The 19,177-nt window shown below is 42.0% G+C and overlaps 3 protein-coding genes across 7 annotated transcripts in view; 1 reads left to right on the forward strand and 2 right to left on the reverse strand.

The window, feature by feature from the left end:
- Nucleotides 1-611: 611 nt before the first annotated feature.
- Nucleotides 612-4,377, reverse strand: phb (prohibitin). 2 transcript variants are annotated; one of them, XM_020632670.3, is made up of 7 exons: nt 4,316-4,377; nt 3,705-3,798; nt 2,662-2,823; nt 2,329-2,471; nt 2,102-2,218; nt 1,912-2,007; nt 612-1,823 (listed from the first exon to the last, which is right to left on the reverse strand). In XM_020632670.3, exons 2-7 carry the CDS (start codon nt 3,787-3,789, stop codon nt 1,611-1,613), a joined length of 816 nt encoding a protein of 271 aa, XP_020488326.1. In that variant the 5' UTR covers nt 3,790-3,798; nt 4,316-4,377; the 3' UTR covers nt 612-1,610. The 2 variants fall into 2 exon arrangements, with proteins under 2 accessions (XP_020488326.1, XP_020488327.1); XM_020632671.3 differs by having other exon boundaries at nt 3,705-3,801.
- Nucleotides 4,378-5,169: 792 nt separating this feature from the next.
- Nucleotides 5,170-11,793, forward strand: si:busm1-163l24.3 (uncharacterized). 4 transcript variants are annotated; one of them, XM_065965086.1, is made up of 6 exons: nt 5,170-5,280; nt 6,325-6,532; nt 6,895-6,998; nt 7,545-10,274; nt 10,724-10,932; nt 11,327-11,793. In XM_065965086.1, the coding sequence occupies exons 2-6, from the start codon at nt 6,349-6,351 to the stop codon at nt 11,418-11,420; spliced, it is 3,321 nt and encodes a 1,106-aa protein (XP_065821158.1). In that variant the 5' UTR covers nt 5,170-5,280; nt 6,325-6,348; the 3' UTR covers nt 11,421-11,793. The 4 variants fall into 4 exon arrangements, with proteins under 4 accessions (XP_065821158.1, XP_065821159.1, XP_065821160.1 ...); XM_065965087.1 differs by having other exon boundaries at nt 5,174-5,280; nt 6,349-6,532; XM_065965088.1 differs by lacking the exon at nt 5,170-5,280 and adding an exon at nt 5,312-5,473.
- Nucleotides 11,794-11,862: 69 nt separating this feature from the next.
- The window catches only part of vat1 (vesicle amine transport 1), a 29,943-nt gene continuing 22,628 nt past the window's right edge, over nt 11,863-19,177 (reverse strand). The window contains exon 6 of the mRNA XM_020632588.3: nt 11,863-17,354. Coding sequence (XP_020488244.2) covers nt 17,079-17,354 — 276 coding nt within the window. The 3' untranslated portion in view covers nt 11,863-17,078. The remainder of the gene's footprint in view (nt 17,355-19,177) is intronic.

Raw genomic sequence — 19,177 nt, forward strand, 5'->3', positions numbered from 1 at the left:
GCTGCGTGTCTGGTTTTTTTTTTTTACGTCTCCCCCCTCTGACTGTCTCCCCCCCCCCCTATCACTGTCTCTCCACCCTATGACTGTCTCCCCTCAAAACCAACCTGAGCTGAAATCCTTGATTGATGAAATATTTATCAGAAGAGGACCAATGTATCATCTTAAAGGAAATTAATGTATCACATTTAAAGTCTTTTTCGGATTTTTATTGTTTGGGGGTAAGGACGAGTGTCATCAAAACATCTTCAACACAACACGGGCGATCAAGTAGTTTATGATTTTAATAGATTTCTTAAATTCAACAATACTTGTCAAATGTTTCTTATTTACAAAACAATTTAATTCATTTTTTTTGTTGTGTTGGTAGCCTTAATATCCATTATTGTTCTCATTTCACGTTTAAAAGTTCCCAATGACCAATTATATCAATTTATTTAAATATTTTTGGCAATTATTAAGGAAGTAACAACGAACAATGCAATTGATTGGTTTTCTTTCTCAGAAGTGGATACTTAATGTGATGCTCCCCCAGGTGGTGACTGTAATGATGACACCCAACAAGAAATGATGTACATTCCCTTCTTAGAGCCTTGTAAAGTAAGCAGGACCACTGGGAGTTAGAAAGACAATTTTATTATTTAGCCTAGCAATTTCTGAAACAATGGTCTTACACTTGTTCCGAACAAACTAACCACACAGCAACAACCTTAAAGAATGAAGGACCGTCCTCTACTCTCTGACAGGTATATTCCTATCATTTTGGGTGGCAAGGTAGAAAGAAGACATACTTAGCTGGAAAGTGCATATTCCAGAGATTTAGTCCTTTCACGTCAGAACACAAAAATGATTTCAAGTCAAATAAATCCACCGTCCCTTATCACTTATTTCAGTGAATCCAAAGGAGAGCCTTACATTGTCGGATCATATACGTGGTTGCGAGATTGAAGGTAACTTTCAAGGCCCATAATGACAGTGACGGCAATCATTGACAATTAAAAATAGTCCAGGACAGCATACCAATACCTTACAAATCTAGTTTGTTTGTCAATAGCCACTGAAGAAGGGCCTGAAATGTTGATAATGAAGGAGGTGTTTAAGATATCGGTGTGCTGCTCTGGAATATTTTTGATACTTTTTGGTTGAGGAATTCTGCAACCATACAATTGACTGAAGATGAACTTCTTTTTTGATACATGTTTAATAATTGACACTTAATCACCTTATCTTTTAAAGAATTGGCTCTTGATGATAAAATCAACCTTGATTTCATCACATGCAGTGATGTAAATCTGAAAAAATGAAGCAAAGATACATCTTAACATATTTTACTGCATTGTCAATTCATTTTAAAACAAAGAACTATATATGTATAGGTTAACCTCAACTTCTTCACACATGGGTGGTCTTCATGAATGTATCCATTGTAGACCACTCACTTTGTCTCCCACTATGCTCCTGTCAGCAGAGCCCAGTCCACAGAAGGTAAGAGAAAGAGTGGAGGGAATGTGTGTGAAGTTGGGAGTCCTTTATTGAATTTTCCAACCACCCCTTCCCTGGCCCTGCAAAGGCTGGTGACAGCAAGAGTGGGCTGGACATGAAGTGAGACGTTATCACTGAGGCAACTGGAGCAATGTGCCCTGTCCTGAAGGCAAGTAAGTGACATTGCGGGCACGTGAGAGCTGGAAAGCGATGTCCTCGGCTGCCTCCAGCTTACGAAGCTCCACCAGACCATCACCAGCCTCCATCAGGGAGTTAGCAATGAGCAAGGCAGCCTGGGAATCTCCCTCTGCTGAGATGATGGCTGCCTGTTTCTGTTGCTCTGCCTAAAAGCATAAAAGAGGATTATTTAAGCTGATCCATTTCCGAACCTGCCGAGATGATCTGGATGACCTGTGTGTTAAAAATAAATACCTTTTCAACAACAAAACGGGCCCTCTCAGCCTCCTGCTGGGCCACCTGCTTCATCTCAACAGCCTCTGTGAACTCCTTTCCAAAGGTCAAGTGTGTCTGCAAGAACACAAAAGATACATTTATTTTTGCATGTTGTCTTCCTGAAAACACAGCACGGGCACTGTTGCAAAATTAGCCAGGAGCTTCATACCAGTGAAACGTCGTCCAAGATGAGGCCAAAAGTGGAGGCTCTTTCTGTAAGGTCCTCACTGACCTGCTGAGACACCAGTTCTCTCTGGGTAATGAGCTCACCAGCATCAAAACGAGCCTGTGAATAAGGGAAACAGACAAGAGAGAACCACACACACAGAGACGTATGAGTCACTTCATCAGCTCATTGTGATCCATTTGCAACAACTTATCTTGACTTATACTCACCACTACAGCCTTCAAGACCTCTGTGGTGATGGATGGCAGCACCCTCTCATCATAGTCCTCACCGATAGTGGTGAAGATTCGTGGTAGCTGGTTGGTCACCGGCCGAAAGAGGATACGTAATGTGATGTTTACGTTCTGCAGATCTGCAGAAGGAAAGATTACATTTTAATCTTAGTGCACCTAAGTCATAACGCTTTGTTACATGATGATGTAAAGTATGTCTGCTTATTTTGGTGGTTGCACCCTGAATGTGTTAATTCAAACAAGTGGCTTTTAAAAGACACCTGAAAGGTAAGAGCAGCTTTACAGCAATCCAGAAGATAACTGATGTACCTTTGCTGCCTGTAATGACAGGAACGTTGCGTGGACGGGAGCGGCAATCGAAGACGATAGGTTTCTGAACCCAGGGAATAAGAAAGTGGGTCCCTTCTCCAACAACAACATCCTGCACTCCTCTAAACCGGTCGAATATCACAGCCTGGTGCCCTGCATCAACTGTAGCGGGAGGAGAGTTAGTCACATGTCAGAGGAATGTGAGGCATAGCAGCAGTCAATTATTATTATTATTTTTAAATCATCTTCAGTCCTTCAATGATTTTTTTTTTTTTTTACCTTAGTCACAAATCCCTGAATTGTTAAATAAGGTTAATTACGATGCTAGAGAGAAACAAGGTGCTGCAAGGAAGTTTTCAGGTTTAACTGACACCATCACAACTCAAATCCAGTCGTTTGAGACGCACCCCCCCAAAAAAACAAATAAACAATACAGTGTAACCATTCAGAATTTTAAGACAAACAATGAAAAATAAATAATTTGATAAGTCAACAACTAGCAAATGGCTGCTTTCATTTGACCTTAAATATCTCAGCATTTAGAATTCATGTTTGTATGTAATGTAATTTTTTTATTTAACCTGTATTTATCCAGGAAAGTCCCATTGAGATTAAAAACCTCTTTTTCAAGGGAGTCCTGGCCAAGAGGCAGCAAAAGTTACACAGTCACACTCACAACACACAGACAGCTGTAATGATTTTGGCTTTATATTTATTTTTTTAATTCCCCCTTGTGTTTTTTTTTTTGTATTTGCCTATCTGTGTTCTTTAAGTGACCGTGCACTAAGCTCCCTCAAATATTCATTTTAAATATACTGTCCATTTAGGACACAGATGATGCTGTACACTATCCTGTAACAAACAAATGCAATGATTCAGAGATTATTTTGAATTGTCACTTCAGGCTTACAGAACTCCAGTGTGCATCTCAAGAACAACTATCACTAGTGAGGTAAAATCCAGGTGAACTGGCCAAGGTTAATCAAAATGATCTTTTCTTTTGAGTCGTGTGATGTTAGGTGTACAATACAATAGTACCTTACCATTGAAAAGCGCAGAGTTAACAACACCTCCGCCAACAGCGAGGGCCAGACCCAACTTCCCAATAGACTCAAACAGCTTGGCCATGACAGCAATCTACTGACAGTGAGGAGATTGATGCAATTAGTACACATAATCAGCATTAATCCAATACAAGTAAACCATTTGAGTGTTATTGGCGGTACTTAGAAAGTCTAAATCCCTTCCACTGTAATAACTGGCCTTGGGCTGATAGATGCCAAAGCTATGGAGGTGAGCTAACACAAGTCAATAGTTAGCATTAGCTTTGCAGATAGCTAGCTGTGAATTGAAACAGCTCGCAAGCCAAGTCGTCAAAACCTTGAATCTAAAATCCAACGTGTAAAACACTGCAAATAATGTCTTGGACGTCGCTTGAAAGTCGCCTTTGCGGCTGACTGTTCGTGTGTTATCTGTACAACATGCAAAGTGGTTACTCGTGTTCACCCCCTTCAACTCTTATAATATACCGTAATTTATCCAAATGTAGTACATAAATATCTCCGCTTCTGTTTAACTATGGTACAAAGCATGTTTGGCAACAAAAAAATAAGCCATTTCTTTGAGTCATGAACACACAGCATGTTTAACTCACCCCAGTAGTACGCAGATATCTGTGACCTCCACCGGACACGACGTAAGACACATGCAATATCTGCTCTAGAGCGCATGCGCGTTGCACGTAGCGACGTAGTCTCCGATTGGACAAAGGGCCCGTTTTCTTCTTCTAGGGCTTTTGCATGTAAGGGTTGGCTTTAATGTAAAGATGCCAATTACTGCCAATCATTGTTTTGAGGGGAAGGCTGGACCTAAGATTACTGAAGAATCAAAAAAAAAAAGAACAAATGCTTCTTCCCAAAAGGCATAAATAGGCTACAAGAACGACCGCTGCAAAAAAATAAAAAATAAAAATGTTAAAATTATTTAATTTGGTAGTTAAATGGTTCCATCTGGTTGACTAAGTTCAGCCATATGTAGACCTACACAGCGAAGATGGGTGAAATTAATAGTTTGTTTCTTAAAGATGACTGAATCTTGACGTGGAAATACTATTTTCAGAAAAGGTCCCGTATTCAGAAACCATATAAACTTATAAGTACAGAAGCAAGGACTGTGATAAGAAAAGAAATGGTACAATATATTGTCTACATTGATAAGGCATTACCATTGCAAGACAGGCCTGCTGATGCAACAATATGTGATTGTGTTGTGAATGAGCTTTACTAATGTTTTATACAGGCTATAGTTAGGCGGCTCAATTCTGCAGGATTTTTTCCACTAAATATTAGAAAAACTACAATTGCTTCTTTGGACCTTGTAGGCCTAACCCGCAGGTGAGATAATTGAGGTAGGTCTAGCCAAGAGCTTGCTTCACTCTTTGCATTTGTGATTGGTGTGCTTTGTTATACGTGTATAGACTACCTATGAGACGGCGCTTGGTCGCCCCCTTGCGTGGATCTGATAAATCACACAAATTTGTAGTTTCACTTTCCTCCCTCGGCTTGGAAAGTGTGACGATCTTTGCATGATCGCGACAAAACGCCCAGAAACAATAATAAGGTCGGTGATTATCAAGAATCTTTATTTTACCTGAGATGCTTTGTGACTTGTAGTTATAACGTCGCACCAAAAGAGGAGATGAATCGATTGTCAGCAGGCAGCTTGTCAGTTTAGATTTGACTGTTTTTTTTGTTTTTTTTTCCCACTTCCTTGTCACTGAGGTCTGCAATCTGGCTTTCTCTCTCACTTCTACGTACGTATAGCCGACTTCAATAGTTTACACCATGGAGTGTTAAATCAACATTTTGCACATTCATCGCAATATGCCTGCAAATTAGGACTGATCGAAGTCATCAACATTGTAACATGGCAATTAGATGAACTAATGCGTGTTGTTGTGTTAGATGTAACATCCAGCATCCAAAAAATGTTGTTTTGTCAGTCAGCCAAACTACAGATAGGCCTATAAATCAGGAAAAAGGCCGGGGGTGAGGGGCGTTAACGTCATAATCCGCCACATTTCGATATAGTAAATTTACTATGTCGAAATAATATACAATATTTATATTGTTCTTCACAATTCGTCACAGATCTTCATTTACCTGTTTTGTTGTTGTTGTTGTTGTTGTTGTTGTTGTTGTTGTTGTTTTTTTTACATAAAAGCTGCTTTTGTGTTCTTCAATAACACTCAACAAGTAGATCAGTTTGCCTTTAAGACGAAAATGGTCATGTCTTGTCTTAATCTTAACCTCGGTGTTAAAAAAAAAACTGCTGATGAGAGAAAATACTTTCAAATGTTTTGATAATAATTTCGACAAACAATTTTATTTTTTAGGCACCTGAAATTTAGATATTGAGTTATGTTGGTGTAATGTCTTAGTAACCCCTACAGGTGGTGTTAAATTATCAAATATGTCTCCCTTCCTATTTGCAAGGGTGGGGTCTCTGAACTTCAAAATTTAAAGCTTGCTGGAGGGGTGCTGTGATTTATCTATTTGTCTTCTCTATATTGCTCTTCACACTACAGTTCTGGCGACAATTGGAACTTTTTAGCTGTGTGATGTAGTCACTGTTGTTTTTTTTTTAATTTTTTTTAATTCACAGCAGTGGCCGTGTTTCTCCCAGCAGATGGCGGAGCGAGGCAGGACTGTGAGGGTGAGTGGTCTGCCCGCCGACATTGAGGATGGCAGGCTGAAAGATAAGCTATTAATCTACTTCCTGAGAAAAAGGAATGGAGGAGGGGAAATAGATTCCGTCACCATCGTCAAGGCATTGCACGTCTGTGCCCTTATCACCTTTGAGGACATTGGAGGTCAGTAGAGTCGGTGTGTGTGCCTGCCTTTGCATGTGAAATAAGTGAAGCTTTAAAAAAATATCTTTATGATTCTAATACAGAGACACGATTAAAGAAATTGTTATTGTGTAAGGTTAACACTCAAGTTTAAAAAAAAAACAGGGGTGACAGATGCTTCTTTAACTTTTATTCTACAAGATGTAGCTTCAATAATTTTGAAAAGTAGTGGTAACATTTTCACTGTGTTGAATGTCACCACTGATTTGCATTCAGATGGAATGCTGGCGTGCAAGTCAATGTAGTAGCCAATGGTGAAAGAGCTTAGTCAGGATTTCTCCCAGACAAAGATTGATTTCCCTCTGGTTAACCTTCTTACACAGTGGCACAGAGAGTTATTCAACACAGCCGGCACATTCTGGAAGTGGATGGAAAGAGGCATAAAGTCACTGTAACTGAGCACCAAGAGAGACTGGATCCAGACGAGGTAATATTTATCTAGAATAGGGGTCGATCGAATATCACCCTAGCTGAATATCTGTGCCGATTTCTGGGAATTTGGCCGATTATCTGCTTCAGCGTTTTATTTACAGATCGCTGATATGATTAATTAATGAATAAGTGCAACTGCTTTTGCTACACTGCAGGTGTGTCTTTACCTCTGAGTAGACGTCACATGTGTAATATCCAATCAACACTGAAGCCTGGGCGCTACTGACATGCACAGATTCGAGAGAACCCTTTAGCGGGAGTAGGGTCTCCAGATGAGCATTTTAAACCATGACATGTTTTGGAGTTTGTATTATTCCAAATTATTCTACATTTTGACAGATTTTTTGTTTTGTTTACTGTAAATACATATCAGGCCCACATATCAGTTATCAGTCTCATGAACTACTAATAAAAGGTAGTGGTATCGGCCCTGAAAAACCAATATTGGTCGACCCCTAATCTAGAATGCTTGGATATATGTCAACAAATACTGAATAAAAATCCAAATCCATTTGAACTTGTTCTCCTGCTTTAATCATAGGTCATCCTGAGTTTATCTGCAACTGTCAACTATAGCCAGCTTCCCGGGGGAATGATTGCATTGACAAGCCTTCTCACGAGCCACCCAGATATCCAGATAAACTACCGTGCTACTGAGGAACTGTGCACTTTGCAGGGGGCTTATTCCAAAATCCAAGCTGCCTTGGCACAACTACTCAGCTACCCTGGAGGCCCTCAATCAGCAGGAGCGAAGGACCCAAGTCAACTTGCAACAAGTGACTCCTGCTCAATTCAGATGGCACATCATGAGCCTAATACGCAGGAATCTGAAGATAAAAGCAGGAAACCTTGTGAAAAAAGAAAACAGAGAGAGAAAGTTCATCCAGTTGGCCCTTCTAATGAACGCAACTTAAGCTCATACAGACACTTGACAGATGGAGGTTACGGCAGGGAAGATACCGAGCAGACAGAGGGTGCAGCTCTGCAGCTTCCTGAGCATCCTACCACACCAGAGGAGGACTTCTCACTCATTGTAGATGCAGACTTGTTCCAATATCTACAGAGAAATTGCCAAAGGGAATATCAGAAGATCCTCAGTCAGTACAGTGTGGATGTGGTTGATGTGACAAATCAGGGGTTGACAACACTGTTTTTGCAGATTGCAACAGGAGTGGGGGAAGCTGGCCGAGATCAGGAGCGCATGAGTCTGGCAAAAAAGTCACTACTAAGACTTTACCAGGAGAATGAGACCAAGATCCGTCGAGCCCAGCTCCCTAAAAACATCCTGTCCCTAAAGGGTGGACTGGAAGCGGCGATGGAGAACTTAAGTGTCAGACTTCCCAAGCTTCTTCTTAATGAAGATGAGCAAAATATTTACATTGTCGGGAGCAGTAGTGATGTGTCTGAGGCCAAGCAGTTTCTCCTCCTAAACCACAGAGAAGAGAAAGAGGAATTAGCTAGTGTTCTTCGATATCCTTTAAATGATCCAGGTACGACATCTCATGCTGATGTGCAGATCCCCCCCTTCACTTCTTCTGCCACTGTAGAGCCAGTTGAGGATTCAATGGATCAGCTGCTGAGGTCAGAGGAGGATGAGAGGAGAGACGAAGGAGCCAGAAGGTATAAACTAGCAGCTCGATTTAAAGATTCAGGACTTGCGGCGTTAGGCAATCGGCCAACTGACTTCAGCTTAAAAGGGCTCTCGTCTCCCAGGAAACAAGCACACATTAGGCCCATGTTAGGGCATGATGTGTTATCAGAAGCAGCAGGTATTCCCGTTGGAAGAGCACAAGCCCAAAACACTGGAGGGGACATCTTGTTCAGGAGTGGAGATGCTTTCACTATAACGGCCTCTGTGAGGAACAAAACATCCTTGGACTCGCATTTAACCGATACTCGACCCAAGAGTTTTACAGCCCCACTTAGCACTGCTCAGTCTAGTTTGTCAGAAAGTTCTCCACGTCCACCTGCTGGGTCCGGGTCCAACCTAAGGCGAACCAGTAGTTTCTCCGGAATGCCTCAGCAGAAGGCCCAAATTGTAGAACAGAAGAGTCAGGATGACTCCGGCCAGACCAGAGCAAGATCATCTAGCTTCAGTCACCGAAATGGTAGGGACAAGAAAGAAGTCTATACTGCCGAGATTACAGTTTCCCCTGCGATGTGGCAGCACATAAAAGAAGCCTACAGTGACCGAGTGCACGACCTCACCTCTGATGTTCAGATGAAAGACAGGGACTCAAAGGATAACACTGATTTGACCGTCATCTTAAGAGGGGCAAACTGGTCCACAGTGAGTTCATGTCAGAAAGGCTTGCAGAAGCTGGTTGATTCGGTAAGTGTGGACTTTACTCTGCAGGAGCTGAAATTGTCAGAGCTGGGTATTACAGACAGAGCTGATGAGAATCTACAGGCTTGTTGTGCTGAGGTGCGTAGTCAGTTCAAGAAGGTAACCATCCATGTTTTAGATACCAGCTTATTTCTCCTTGGTCCCAAAAGGTTGTGTTCTCAGGTAGATTCTTCACTGCGGGAGATATTTTCTGGAGTTTTAGCTCCTAATTCTGAACAACATGACTTAAGTAGTGCCTCTGCCTACAAGTCCAATCAATATCCGTTTGTACAAATGAATGAGGACAAGGGTGCTAGTCTGCAGGGTACCAGTAAACCACAAGTAATGCTAGAGAGCCCAACAAGTCCAGTTGATGGGGCAGTTATTAGTCAAGAAAGGAGATCAGACCATAGAAGTGACGTCCAAGAGACAGAACTTATGAATGGGTCTGTCACTAAACCCTCTGTGAAGAAAGATCCTGTCATTAAGGAGAAATTGAAGCTTGTAGGTACAGCGACAATAGAGGGAGAGAGTACAGGAGATGATAGTAGTGTGAGTCGTGTGAATGATGTGGCGACAAAAAACAGTTCTGATAAAGACAAGAGAGAGAGACCCACAGATTTAACCCGAAGGGACAGTGTACAGCAAAGTCGAACAGAGATCCATGACACCCCACAGGAATCCAGGTCTGCTGTTGGAGGTCTGTGCATCTGTGTGTGTGGAGAGCGTGACAAGTTGATGAAGAGAACCAAGTGTGGAGCAACCTTCTGCTCAAAGTGCCTGGACATAGAACATGCGCAGTGTAGTGTTTGTGATGAGGCAGAGCAGACACCGCAGGGCATCCAGGGCAAAATGAAATACTCCAAAATATACATCAGAGTTCCAGGTCACCACAAAGACTCTGCAATCAAGGTCACTTACAAGATTCCTGATGGCGTGCAAGGGGTAAGAGGTTTATTCTGAATATATTTTGTCTGATTTAGCTGATACATGCCTTTCGATGTTGTGCCAATTAAGGTTTTTTTTTTTTATTTGATTTGATTTGAAGTAAAAAATAATAATGGAAAAAACATTGGCTTCTCAAAAAACACTCTGTAAAAGAGTTTATTTTAATTGTCAATCCCAGTGAAATGGTATCATACACTTCCTTGGCTTGTAGATGACTCCTTTACTTCATAGTAAAGCTGTAACTTTAGATATATCAGAGAGGCCGAGTATGATTTGTAAATGGTAAAAAATAAATAAAGGGTTTTAAAGATAGGAACAACTTTGTATAGTCTGGGACGAGTACTTTAGGCTAGCTTTTGAGGTTTAATAACTAGATTTTGATTTTAGCTTTTGCATGGTAATATATAGAAAATTCTGAACCACTGTGGTGTTTGCTTTGTTTTAAGGAGGGTCACCCTTCTCCAGGAAAACCCTTTAAAGGAGGGCTGTTTGAAGCTTTCTTCCCTGACTGCGAGGAGACAAGAAGGCAGTTGCCCAGGCTGGAGAAAGCCTTTAGGAAAGGACTCACCTTCACAGTGATTGACAGAGAAACAGGGGCCAAAGTCGAGTGGGACTGCATCCCACACAAGACCTCCCTACAGGGAGGCAAAGCAGGGTAAGTTAGGCCATTGGGAATCATTGGGAATCTACCATTTTCTGCTGACACCATGCTCAGGGTGGAAGACTAACAATGTTATATTTTCATACCGCTGTGTTCCAGCCTGTAAGTTGTATTAATGATTTTGATATTTTACAATCTGTATTATTTTACCACTTCCAGATTAATGAGCAACTAAAAAGACAATGAAGAGTGAAAATCCAGAAAGATATAATCCATATTTCAAGATAAAAATAACATATTTAACAACAGGCTAACTACTGTTACATTAAAATGTTATTTTACCTTTTGAGCAGTTTGAATTTGATCAAACCTGTAGCAGTTCTGTAGTATAAAAAGCCATACTAGTCCATGTGTTGGAAATGAACATTCTTCTTTTTGTTTGTGGCAGGAGTGGTTATCCAGATTCCTTTTACTTGACTCGTCTGTCTAAGGTGTTGACCTCCCATGGTATCGAGGAGCCAACCACCAGATATTTAGAATAAAAGCAACCTGAGGAGGATATTTGTGTGGTGAGGTGATTTCATGTGTTTACTTTTTTTTTTTTTAAATTACAGCCTTTTAAACCAACTCTCTATGGTGATAAGAACCAGGTTGCATTGCTTTGTTTGACCAATTGTATGATGTCTGATGTATATATTTTCATATAAAGGTTTTAAACCTGTCATTGTAGTTGTTTCAGACTTATGCAGGTTTGTTTTGTCTATAAAAAACATACTTTTCTGTGTGTTCAAAGCACTGTTAAGATTAATATTTTTACTGTGCTCTTAAGGGCAAAGGGTGACCAAGATTAGGGTAAAAAAATAATTTCTTAGTAGAAGAGCGAAAGTAAGTGAAATAAATTACTTTTTTAATGTCTCTGTTTGTTTTTGTTTTTTCAAGCTGGGTACAGATATTTAAAAAAAAAAAAATCACATCTCCCAAAAATTTGTTATGCTTTTTTTATTAGTCCTGGAAAACATGTAAGGCATATGGTAACATTACACACTGAAGCGTTACAAGCTCTAGAGGCCATGTGGACATCATGGCACCACGCAGTAAACCCAGAGTCAAGCACAGAAGCAGCATTAATTCAAAGGGTTTAAAAAACAAAGTGGGGACAAGAAGATTGTTTGCAACCAGGAAAAAAAAAAAACACAAAGAAGAGGAGAACTAGCTTGGAAATCAACCTGTTGGGTATGCCTTGTTGAACATTTCCAGTTGTGACTGAACTCTAGCAGGAGGCGTGTGGAGGGATGGATGTGAAGAGAGTTTCTGAAGCATTCCCAGAGATAGGTCAAAGTGTATCATGACAATGCTGATGCTGTAGGCGAAGGAAGTTGGGTGCCACAGGGAGGCAGTGGATTGGCTTCAGTTGGCAACTTTATACGACTGGTAGGGCGTTTTCCTCCCTCACACCACACCACTACATGACTACTTAACAAGTGTGGAAAGAGACGAAAAGCGTCACAGAAACATATGCTATAGTTTCAGGTTGACTAAACATGCTTTCAACTATTATACATGACAAGCCCATCCAGGTTGTACTCTCAAAGCATCTCTGTGATGTTGCTGCATTGCAAAAACATTGAAAAATGAGAACAAAAGCGAACGATAGCTGCAAGTAGATGGTGTTTGGGTTCTCAGTGTGGATGAGTGAACACAGTGGCTCTGTTTTTTTGGAAATTAACCACGGACTCAGAATACTAAAACTTGCATGAAACATGGAAGGTGCGCAGGACAATTGGTGTGACAGCTTGTGCAGTGAAAGAATGACGAGTGGGCTCTAACATGAAGACAACATGCTGTTTGGAATGACCTGAGAAACCATATAAAACAGAAAGAAATTCACCTCATAGCTGAACAGTGTGTGGCTGTGTGGGACATCAGCTGTACAAGGCATGACAGACAGAAGGGGAGCTATAGGAAACACTAAACTCATTGTCATAGTGCACTCTTCCCACCTAAAACTATGAGTGTTAAGTAGCAAATCTAAAACTGAACATGTTCAGCTATTGTGTTTGTTGTTCCTTTTAAACACTGTTTCTCTTGTGTGCATCACTTTGAGTTGCTAAGTACTCTTGCATAAGTGTCTGGAATGACTAGGAAACCATCTACAGATGACATTCACTGCAGCTTTACCATAATGGAAACGATCCAAAGCAGCTAGCCATCTGCCTAAGTGATTGAGCTCATCTCTAAGGCATCTTATAGCTCCAAAGAATCAAGGGGGAATTTTTGTGAGAAAGAGAAAGATCATAATCTGTTTTCCACATGTGGATGAGTACATGCAACTTCAAATTCCAGATGTCAAAGTAATGTTTGATTTGAATAAATGAGAATGGAGAAAGAGAGGAGGGTGACATAAGAGGAGTTTTGGCCGGCTGCTGCTGGACTGAGACTGTTTCCCCCGGCCAAGAGACTCTGCAGATGCAGCACAGGAAAAGAGGAACATTTCGAATAATCCTTGAGTGACCTGAGATCAGCTGTATACCAGAAATGTTGCATCTGGGGAAGGCCGGGACTGAGCTGTGACCAGCCAATAAGCTGGGGTTTTTGTACAGCTGCTTTACAGTAACAGCATCACTGCACAGCTGTGTGAACACTTCTGCTCCCTCACCCCGCTGTACAAGCCGTTTGGAGAAAGAAAACTGAAAGAAATTGAAGTCCATAGAGCGTATTAGCATGGATTTCTTTAATTGAAGGAATTTTGCAAATTTGTGGAAATCAATATGTCTTCTGGTGGAGTTTTGCATCATGTCTATTTCAATTTTTCCCTGTGATACTAATACTATGATTGTAAACACTTTTGAGCAATCTACCTGTTGCTGCTGACATGATTTGAGAGCTGGTAAAACACAGTGAAAACGATTGAATTAAAGAGTGAGGTGCCTCGGATTGAGGTTAGCTGCGTGCAAGGAGAGAGAAGCACAGTGCAGGCCTACCATTTAGCAAGACTGCGACCAATCAAAACTGTAAATTGTATTCAACTTTTCTTTTTGTAAACTGCAGCAAAAAGTCCATCAGCACCCATGAGCATTTGGGATATTAATCTGACACACTAGGCTACTTTGTGTTTTCAGTTTTCTTCGAGGTTGATGGAAATGCATCCAAAAACAGAATTTTTCATATTTTTTTTATGTACTGTTAATATTCAAAGCATTGACAGAGAAATATACAAACAATTTGGCACACATGGTTCAGATCAACAACAAAAACAAATCACATTTAAAAGGAGTGCAGGTTGGCAGGTCCCCACATAAAGAGCATGAGCTTTGAACTTTAAACCCTTATAACCAAACAAACAAACAAACAAACTGAAATATAAAGGTAAAATCAAAATAATTATTAAGTGAAACATCTTCTTTCTTTTTTTTCTTTTTTTTTTAACTGAAGCGTTTGTTTCTCACATGGCACTCGGAAACAGAAGCACCGTCCACAGGTTCACAAAGGGAGCCCAGCAGATTAGAACAGAACACTAACCAGAGGCTGACAGGACACAGTCACTCCCCACACCAAGCGTAACAGTCGCACTCCAGCCCGGGCTGCTTCACCCCGCTCCGTGTTTTACCTCCAACCACCAAGGATGGATGAATGCTTTGATTTTAGCTGCCACCCAGGAGAAGTTGGCTGAGCAGGGACATGAGTATGTGTGTATTTCTGAGTGTTTATGTACGCAAACATGTGAAACCTGTGTCTTCACTGAGCTTCAGCAGATACAATGGGAGGGCATGATGGGAAAAAGGTTGCAAACCTGGAGCAGAGTCGAAGCCTGAATGGGACTGGAGTGCAAGTGCCATGCTCGCAAGTGCATTAAGATCAGCGAGCAGAGTGCAAAATACTAATACGAACTGTCCTCTTAACACAGGCCTCTTTATCAGACAGGAGGAGAGGTGGAGGAAGAAGGGAGGGAGCTGGAGTTGGAGCTACACATTACTGTAGCAGGGTTGTGTGAGAGGAAGTAGGAGCAGGTGCTTTTTAAAACCTGACAGACGACCTGAGGACACACACACATCTTCACACACAATGGCACACCATACACAGCACATGAGGGAGGCCACTCATGCTAACACAACAACTTTTTTTCTGGGGGGGTGGGGGGTGGGGGAGGGGGTTTCCCCCCAATTTTTTTTGTTTTTTACAAAGTCACTAGTCACCATCTGAGTCTGAACTCTGCAGCCGGGCTCACAGACAGGCTGAGGGGTTAGAGGATGGGTGGGGTGGGGGCAGGTAGGTAATGGCAGGTTTAAAGCGAGGTTTCAAAGATGATATCCTCCTATACTTGAAATATTTAGAGTGCACCCAGGGGATTTGTGTGTTGAAATATTGAGGAATATCTTGAAAAGACATTACACCAGTGAGAATAAAGGTCATACTGGCCATCAGGGGGAGCTGTGCGCTGTTTAACCGACACACATTTTCAATACTGGCATTGAATTTTAGACCTTTTTAAACAAACACTCTTACTAACTCCCCCTCCTAATTTTGACTCCATAAATCCTTTGTACGTTTTGCACCTGTTAAAAGACTAGATCTAGAGCAGAACAGGGAGACGCAGGGAGAAGGGAATCAGAGAAGAAGGCCACAGTTCCTCCTCCTGACGAGCCTGACGCCTGTTGCTATGCCGACCATAGAGAGAGAAATGGAAACAGGAGGACAAGCAAGAAGGAGGGCAGGCAAAGTATGGATGCCAGCTTGAATTGAATTCTCCTCTCTCTCAGGTCGGGGTGATCGACAGGCCCGTGGTCACTGTGAAAGGAGCAGAATGCCATGGAATGCCTCGAGGAGGATCAGGGAGGATGGCGATGGTGGGGTGGGGGGGGGGGGGGGGATTTTTCACCTTCTAAACTTGCTCATTTCAGACTCTTCACGGTCTCAGCATGACAGTGCCCCTTTCATCACATCAAGAGAGTGTATGTTTTTGTGTGGGGCTTTTTTGAACAGAAACAAATTCTCTCTTAATTGGCACCACACACTTCTTGCCAACAGTTGGTCAGCTAGAAAAATCTGTAACTAAGGAGAAGAAAGCTGAGCAATGATTTCAGCCTCCCTATTCAGTGCTGCACAGAAAGGCTCATTATGTGGGAAATTCATATTCAGGCAAGTGCAAAACTGCAGCCAGTGTACTGAAATTTGCTGGGAACGCATGCATTCTGGTGCTGTTTCCCAAAGACTAGTGAAGCTAATGCAATATCAATGCCAAACGAAGTTAACCCTGTAGGACTGACACTTATCTGAGCTACCATCATGATCAGAAGCATGATGTAGATAACTCCAGGGGAGGCGGGAGGCATCGGCCAATCACAAGCATCTCTGACTCATCCTTTAGTGACATAACTGAGCTCTGGACAGTAAAAGAGCAACGCGTGGGTGGGTGTGGTTCTTCATTTAGCCCCCACTATTAATGACTGTCTGTGGGTCCGGCTCAGGGGTGGTGTGGGTTGTTGTGTGGGTGGGAGTGGGAGTGGGAGGTGGACTCAGCACAGTGAGGAAAGGGAGGGGGAAAGAGGACGGGGGCAGGTGGAAGTCAAAGCAGAACAATTGAGCACAGTGGGAGTTGAGGTGCAGAGGGGCAAGGTTAGGGCTGGAGTGGGAGCGGGGATTGCAGTTGGCAAAGAAAAAAGTAATTTATCCGAGGCCTCGTCCTTACTCACAATCCTCCATGGCTCGCTAGTTCCCAATAGGTATAAATCAATTGAATGTTGCGTCTGATTTTTCTTGAAATGCAGAGGGGTGATAAGTCGGAGCTTGTGAGTGTTACAAGTGATCACACATTTTCTTTTATTTGACAAAGGCAAGAAATCAGAAAGGGGTGGGGTGGGGAGAGGAGGGGATTGGGCAGTGGTGGGCCGGAGTAATTACTGCCATTGAGGACTCATGAGGGGAGGCGGTAGGGAAGGTGGAAGAGATGAAAAATGATGAAAAAAAGATGACATTGTAATCTACCATCCTTGCCTATCCTTCACCCACACCCTCCCATCCCATCCCATCCTTACCCCCAACCACCACCCACACCCTCCCATCCCATTCCATCCTTACCCCCAACCCCCACCCACACCCTCCCATCCCATCCCATTCCATCCTTGCCCCCAACCCCCACACCACACCCTTCCTCCCAGAGAACAAACTCCCTGCTGGTTTGCTCGACTCTCCCTACATCCCTCTCACTTCTCCTCCTTCTTGGCCTCCTCTTTCTTCTCTTCCTCCTTCTTGGGTTCCTCCTTCTTGGGCTCCTCTTTCTTCTTGTCGTCCTTCTTCTCCTCCTTCTTGCCATCGTCCTTCTTCTTGTCGTCTTTCTTCTTGTCGTCCTTCTTCTTGTCGTCTTTCTTGTCCTCCTTCTTGGGCTCCTCCTTCTTCTCCTCCTCCGGCATGGGCTCTGTGGTGAGGATCACTTTGCCGATGTTGTTCCTCTCCTGCATCTTTCTCATGGCATCTCCCACCTTTCAGGCGATAAGAAAGAAGAAAGACAGTTACAGATGTCAAGAAGTATGAGTGAACCATTTAAAGAAAGGCAATGAAGATTTAAAAAAGACCTGTTAATGGGTTAAAATAAAACACTGAGTTTCTCCTTCACCAAAACATATCTGCAGAGAAGTAACACTCACATTGTGTAACTTTAATCTTCTATTTTAATGACACAGGCTGGGAACACGTTTTACAGGCTCTAGAAATACAACTTTAATATGCAGTATATGAGAAAATACATTTTGGTAAGATTAGACTTTGATAATCTATGAGGGGAAATGAAATTGTTGCAGTGGCAACAAAGTAAAAATAAAAAATGGAAGGGATGATAAAGGAACACGACATGTACCGTTAACACATACTCTCATTATTCAAATGTATTATGATTAAATAAAACCTTCTGATTGCTATGAGCGCTTCAGTTAAATCATGGCTCTTAAATGAATTTTGATGTCATCATTTTATAAAATTAAGTTTAAATAATTTAATTTCACTAAGAAGTGACAGAAAATAACCAAAAAGTTTAATTTTTTTTTTTTTTTTGTGTGTGTGTGGTTGTGTAATCACTCCTTTCCCGCTGATGACAGAGTCAACTGCAACGATGTATATTTTAGATAGACTTTGAAAGACATGAACTTTGAGTCTGGGAATAACATTATGAATTTGGGCTGTACAAGTAAAGATTGATGGATTGATTGATTGATGGATTGATGGATTGATTGATTGATGGGAAACGACTTGAAACTCTCCGTATGTGTGTGAAAGTATGACTAGTCTTAGAAATAATAAAAAGATAAAATTCATCCTTTTTCAGGCCAGTCCTCAAGAGGAGACGGAAACAACTTTTTAAATTTTAGTTTTTTGTGTGGAGATCAAAGCAACAATTTCTGATGCATTCCAGGAAGTCCACAACTCTGAATGCTGTCGCTCAAGTAGAAATTGTTGATCTATAATTGATTGTTAACTTCCCTTGCATGGAGATATCTGTTTATAGAGATAAATGAGTCGTCATCAGATTACTGCCAATGGGAGGATGTCATTATGGCGGAATGCGTTCTGTCTGCTTTTGCTCTCCATACGGACTGTTTTTTGTGCATACACCAAAGCTGTATGCAGAATGCAAGATTGGTCAATACTCAGGCTTACTAATGAAATTTAAATCAACACACTTCCCATACTGGAATCGAAACCTCTGCCTACATATTAAATTTTTTGTTTTTAGAATAACTGTTTCTTATGTAATAAGAGATTTACCGGTTGTTGATCAGAGAATATCACTTCCCAGAAGAAAAAATAACAATAAACGTGGAACTGATTGCACAACCAAAATTGCCATTTTCAGGGACAGCAAAAAAAGTGTTTGATTTTCACGATGGATCTCCCTCAATGACTTCCATCAGCGACATTACAAAGAGAGAGGACTCCATGCCAAACCAACCCCACCCTCTTCTTGACCACTGCGCTCAGTCCGCTGTCTGCTCTTGCCTCCATCGCCCCCCCCCCCCCACACATGCACACACTTCTCTTCCCTCTGCGTGCGAGGCAGGCAGATCACCTAACGACCAATGCCACGGCAACAGGGCCATCTCCTAGCAACGTGAAGCCTGGCTAAAACGTGTCCCTGACGGCTCCGACACGCGGGAAAGAGGGAGGGGGGAGTATGGGAGTTTGAAGTGGAGGCGGGAGGAGGAGGGAGGTGGGGGGGGGGTACAAGGGGGAGCAACTGGTGGAGCCTGCCTCGCTGAAAGAATCATCTTCGACATGAATGAAAATCAGAAAGGGAAAGTGACAACTCCAC

This window comes from Labrus bergylta, chromosome 16, assembly GCF_963930695.1.
Source record: "Labrus bergylta chromosome 16, fLabBer1.1, whole genome shotgun sequence".
Classification (NCBI taxonomy): Eukaryota; Metazoa; Chordata; class Actinopteri; order Labriformes; family Labridae; genus Labrus; species Labrus bergylta.

What these genes read in the sequence shown, in the direction of transcription:
- phb (XM_020632670.3), bottom strand. Translation starts at nt 3,789, where the DNA reads ATGGCCAAGCTGTTTGAGTCTATTGGGAAGTTGGGTCTGGCCCTCGCT. An exon ending in TGTCATTACAGGCAGCAAAG is followed by an intron (nt 2,472 to 2,661) that starts GTACATCAGTTA and finishes TTCCTTCTGCAG; the next exon opens with ATCTGCAGAACGTAAACATC. An exon ending in AGGTCTTGAAGGCTGTAGTG is followed by an intron (nt 2,219 to 2,328) that starts GTGAGTATAAGT and finishes CCTTATTCACAG; the next exon opens with GCTCGTTTTGATGCTGGTGA.
- si:busm1-163l24.3 (XM_065965086.1), top strand. Translation starts at nt 6,349, where the DNA reads ATGGCGGAGCGAGGCAGGACTGTGAGGGTGAGTGGTCTGCCCGCCGAC. An exon ending in AGAGACTGGATCCAGACGAG is followed by an intron (nt 6,999 to 7,544) that starts GTAATATTTATC and finishes CTTTAATCATAG; the next exon opens with GTCATCCTGAGTTTATCTGC. An exon ending in TTCCTGATGGCGTGCAAGGG is followed by an intron (nt 10,275 to 10,723) that starts GTAAGAGGTTTA and finishes CTTTGTTTTAAG; the next exon opens with GAGGGTCACCCTTCTCCAGG.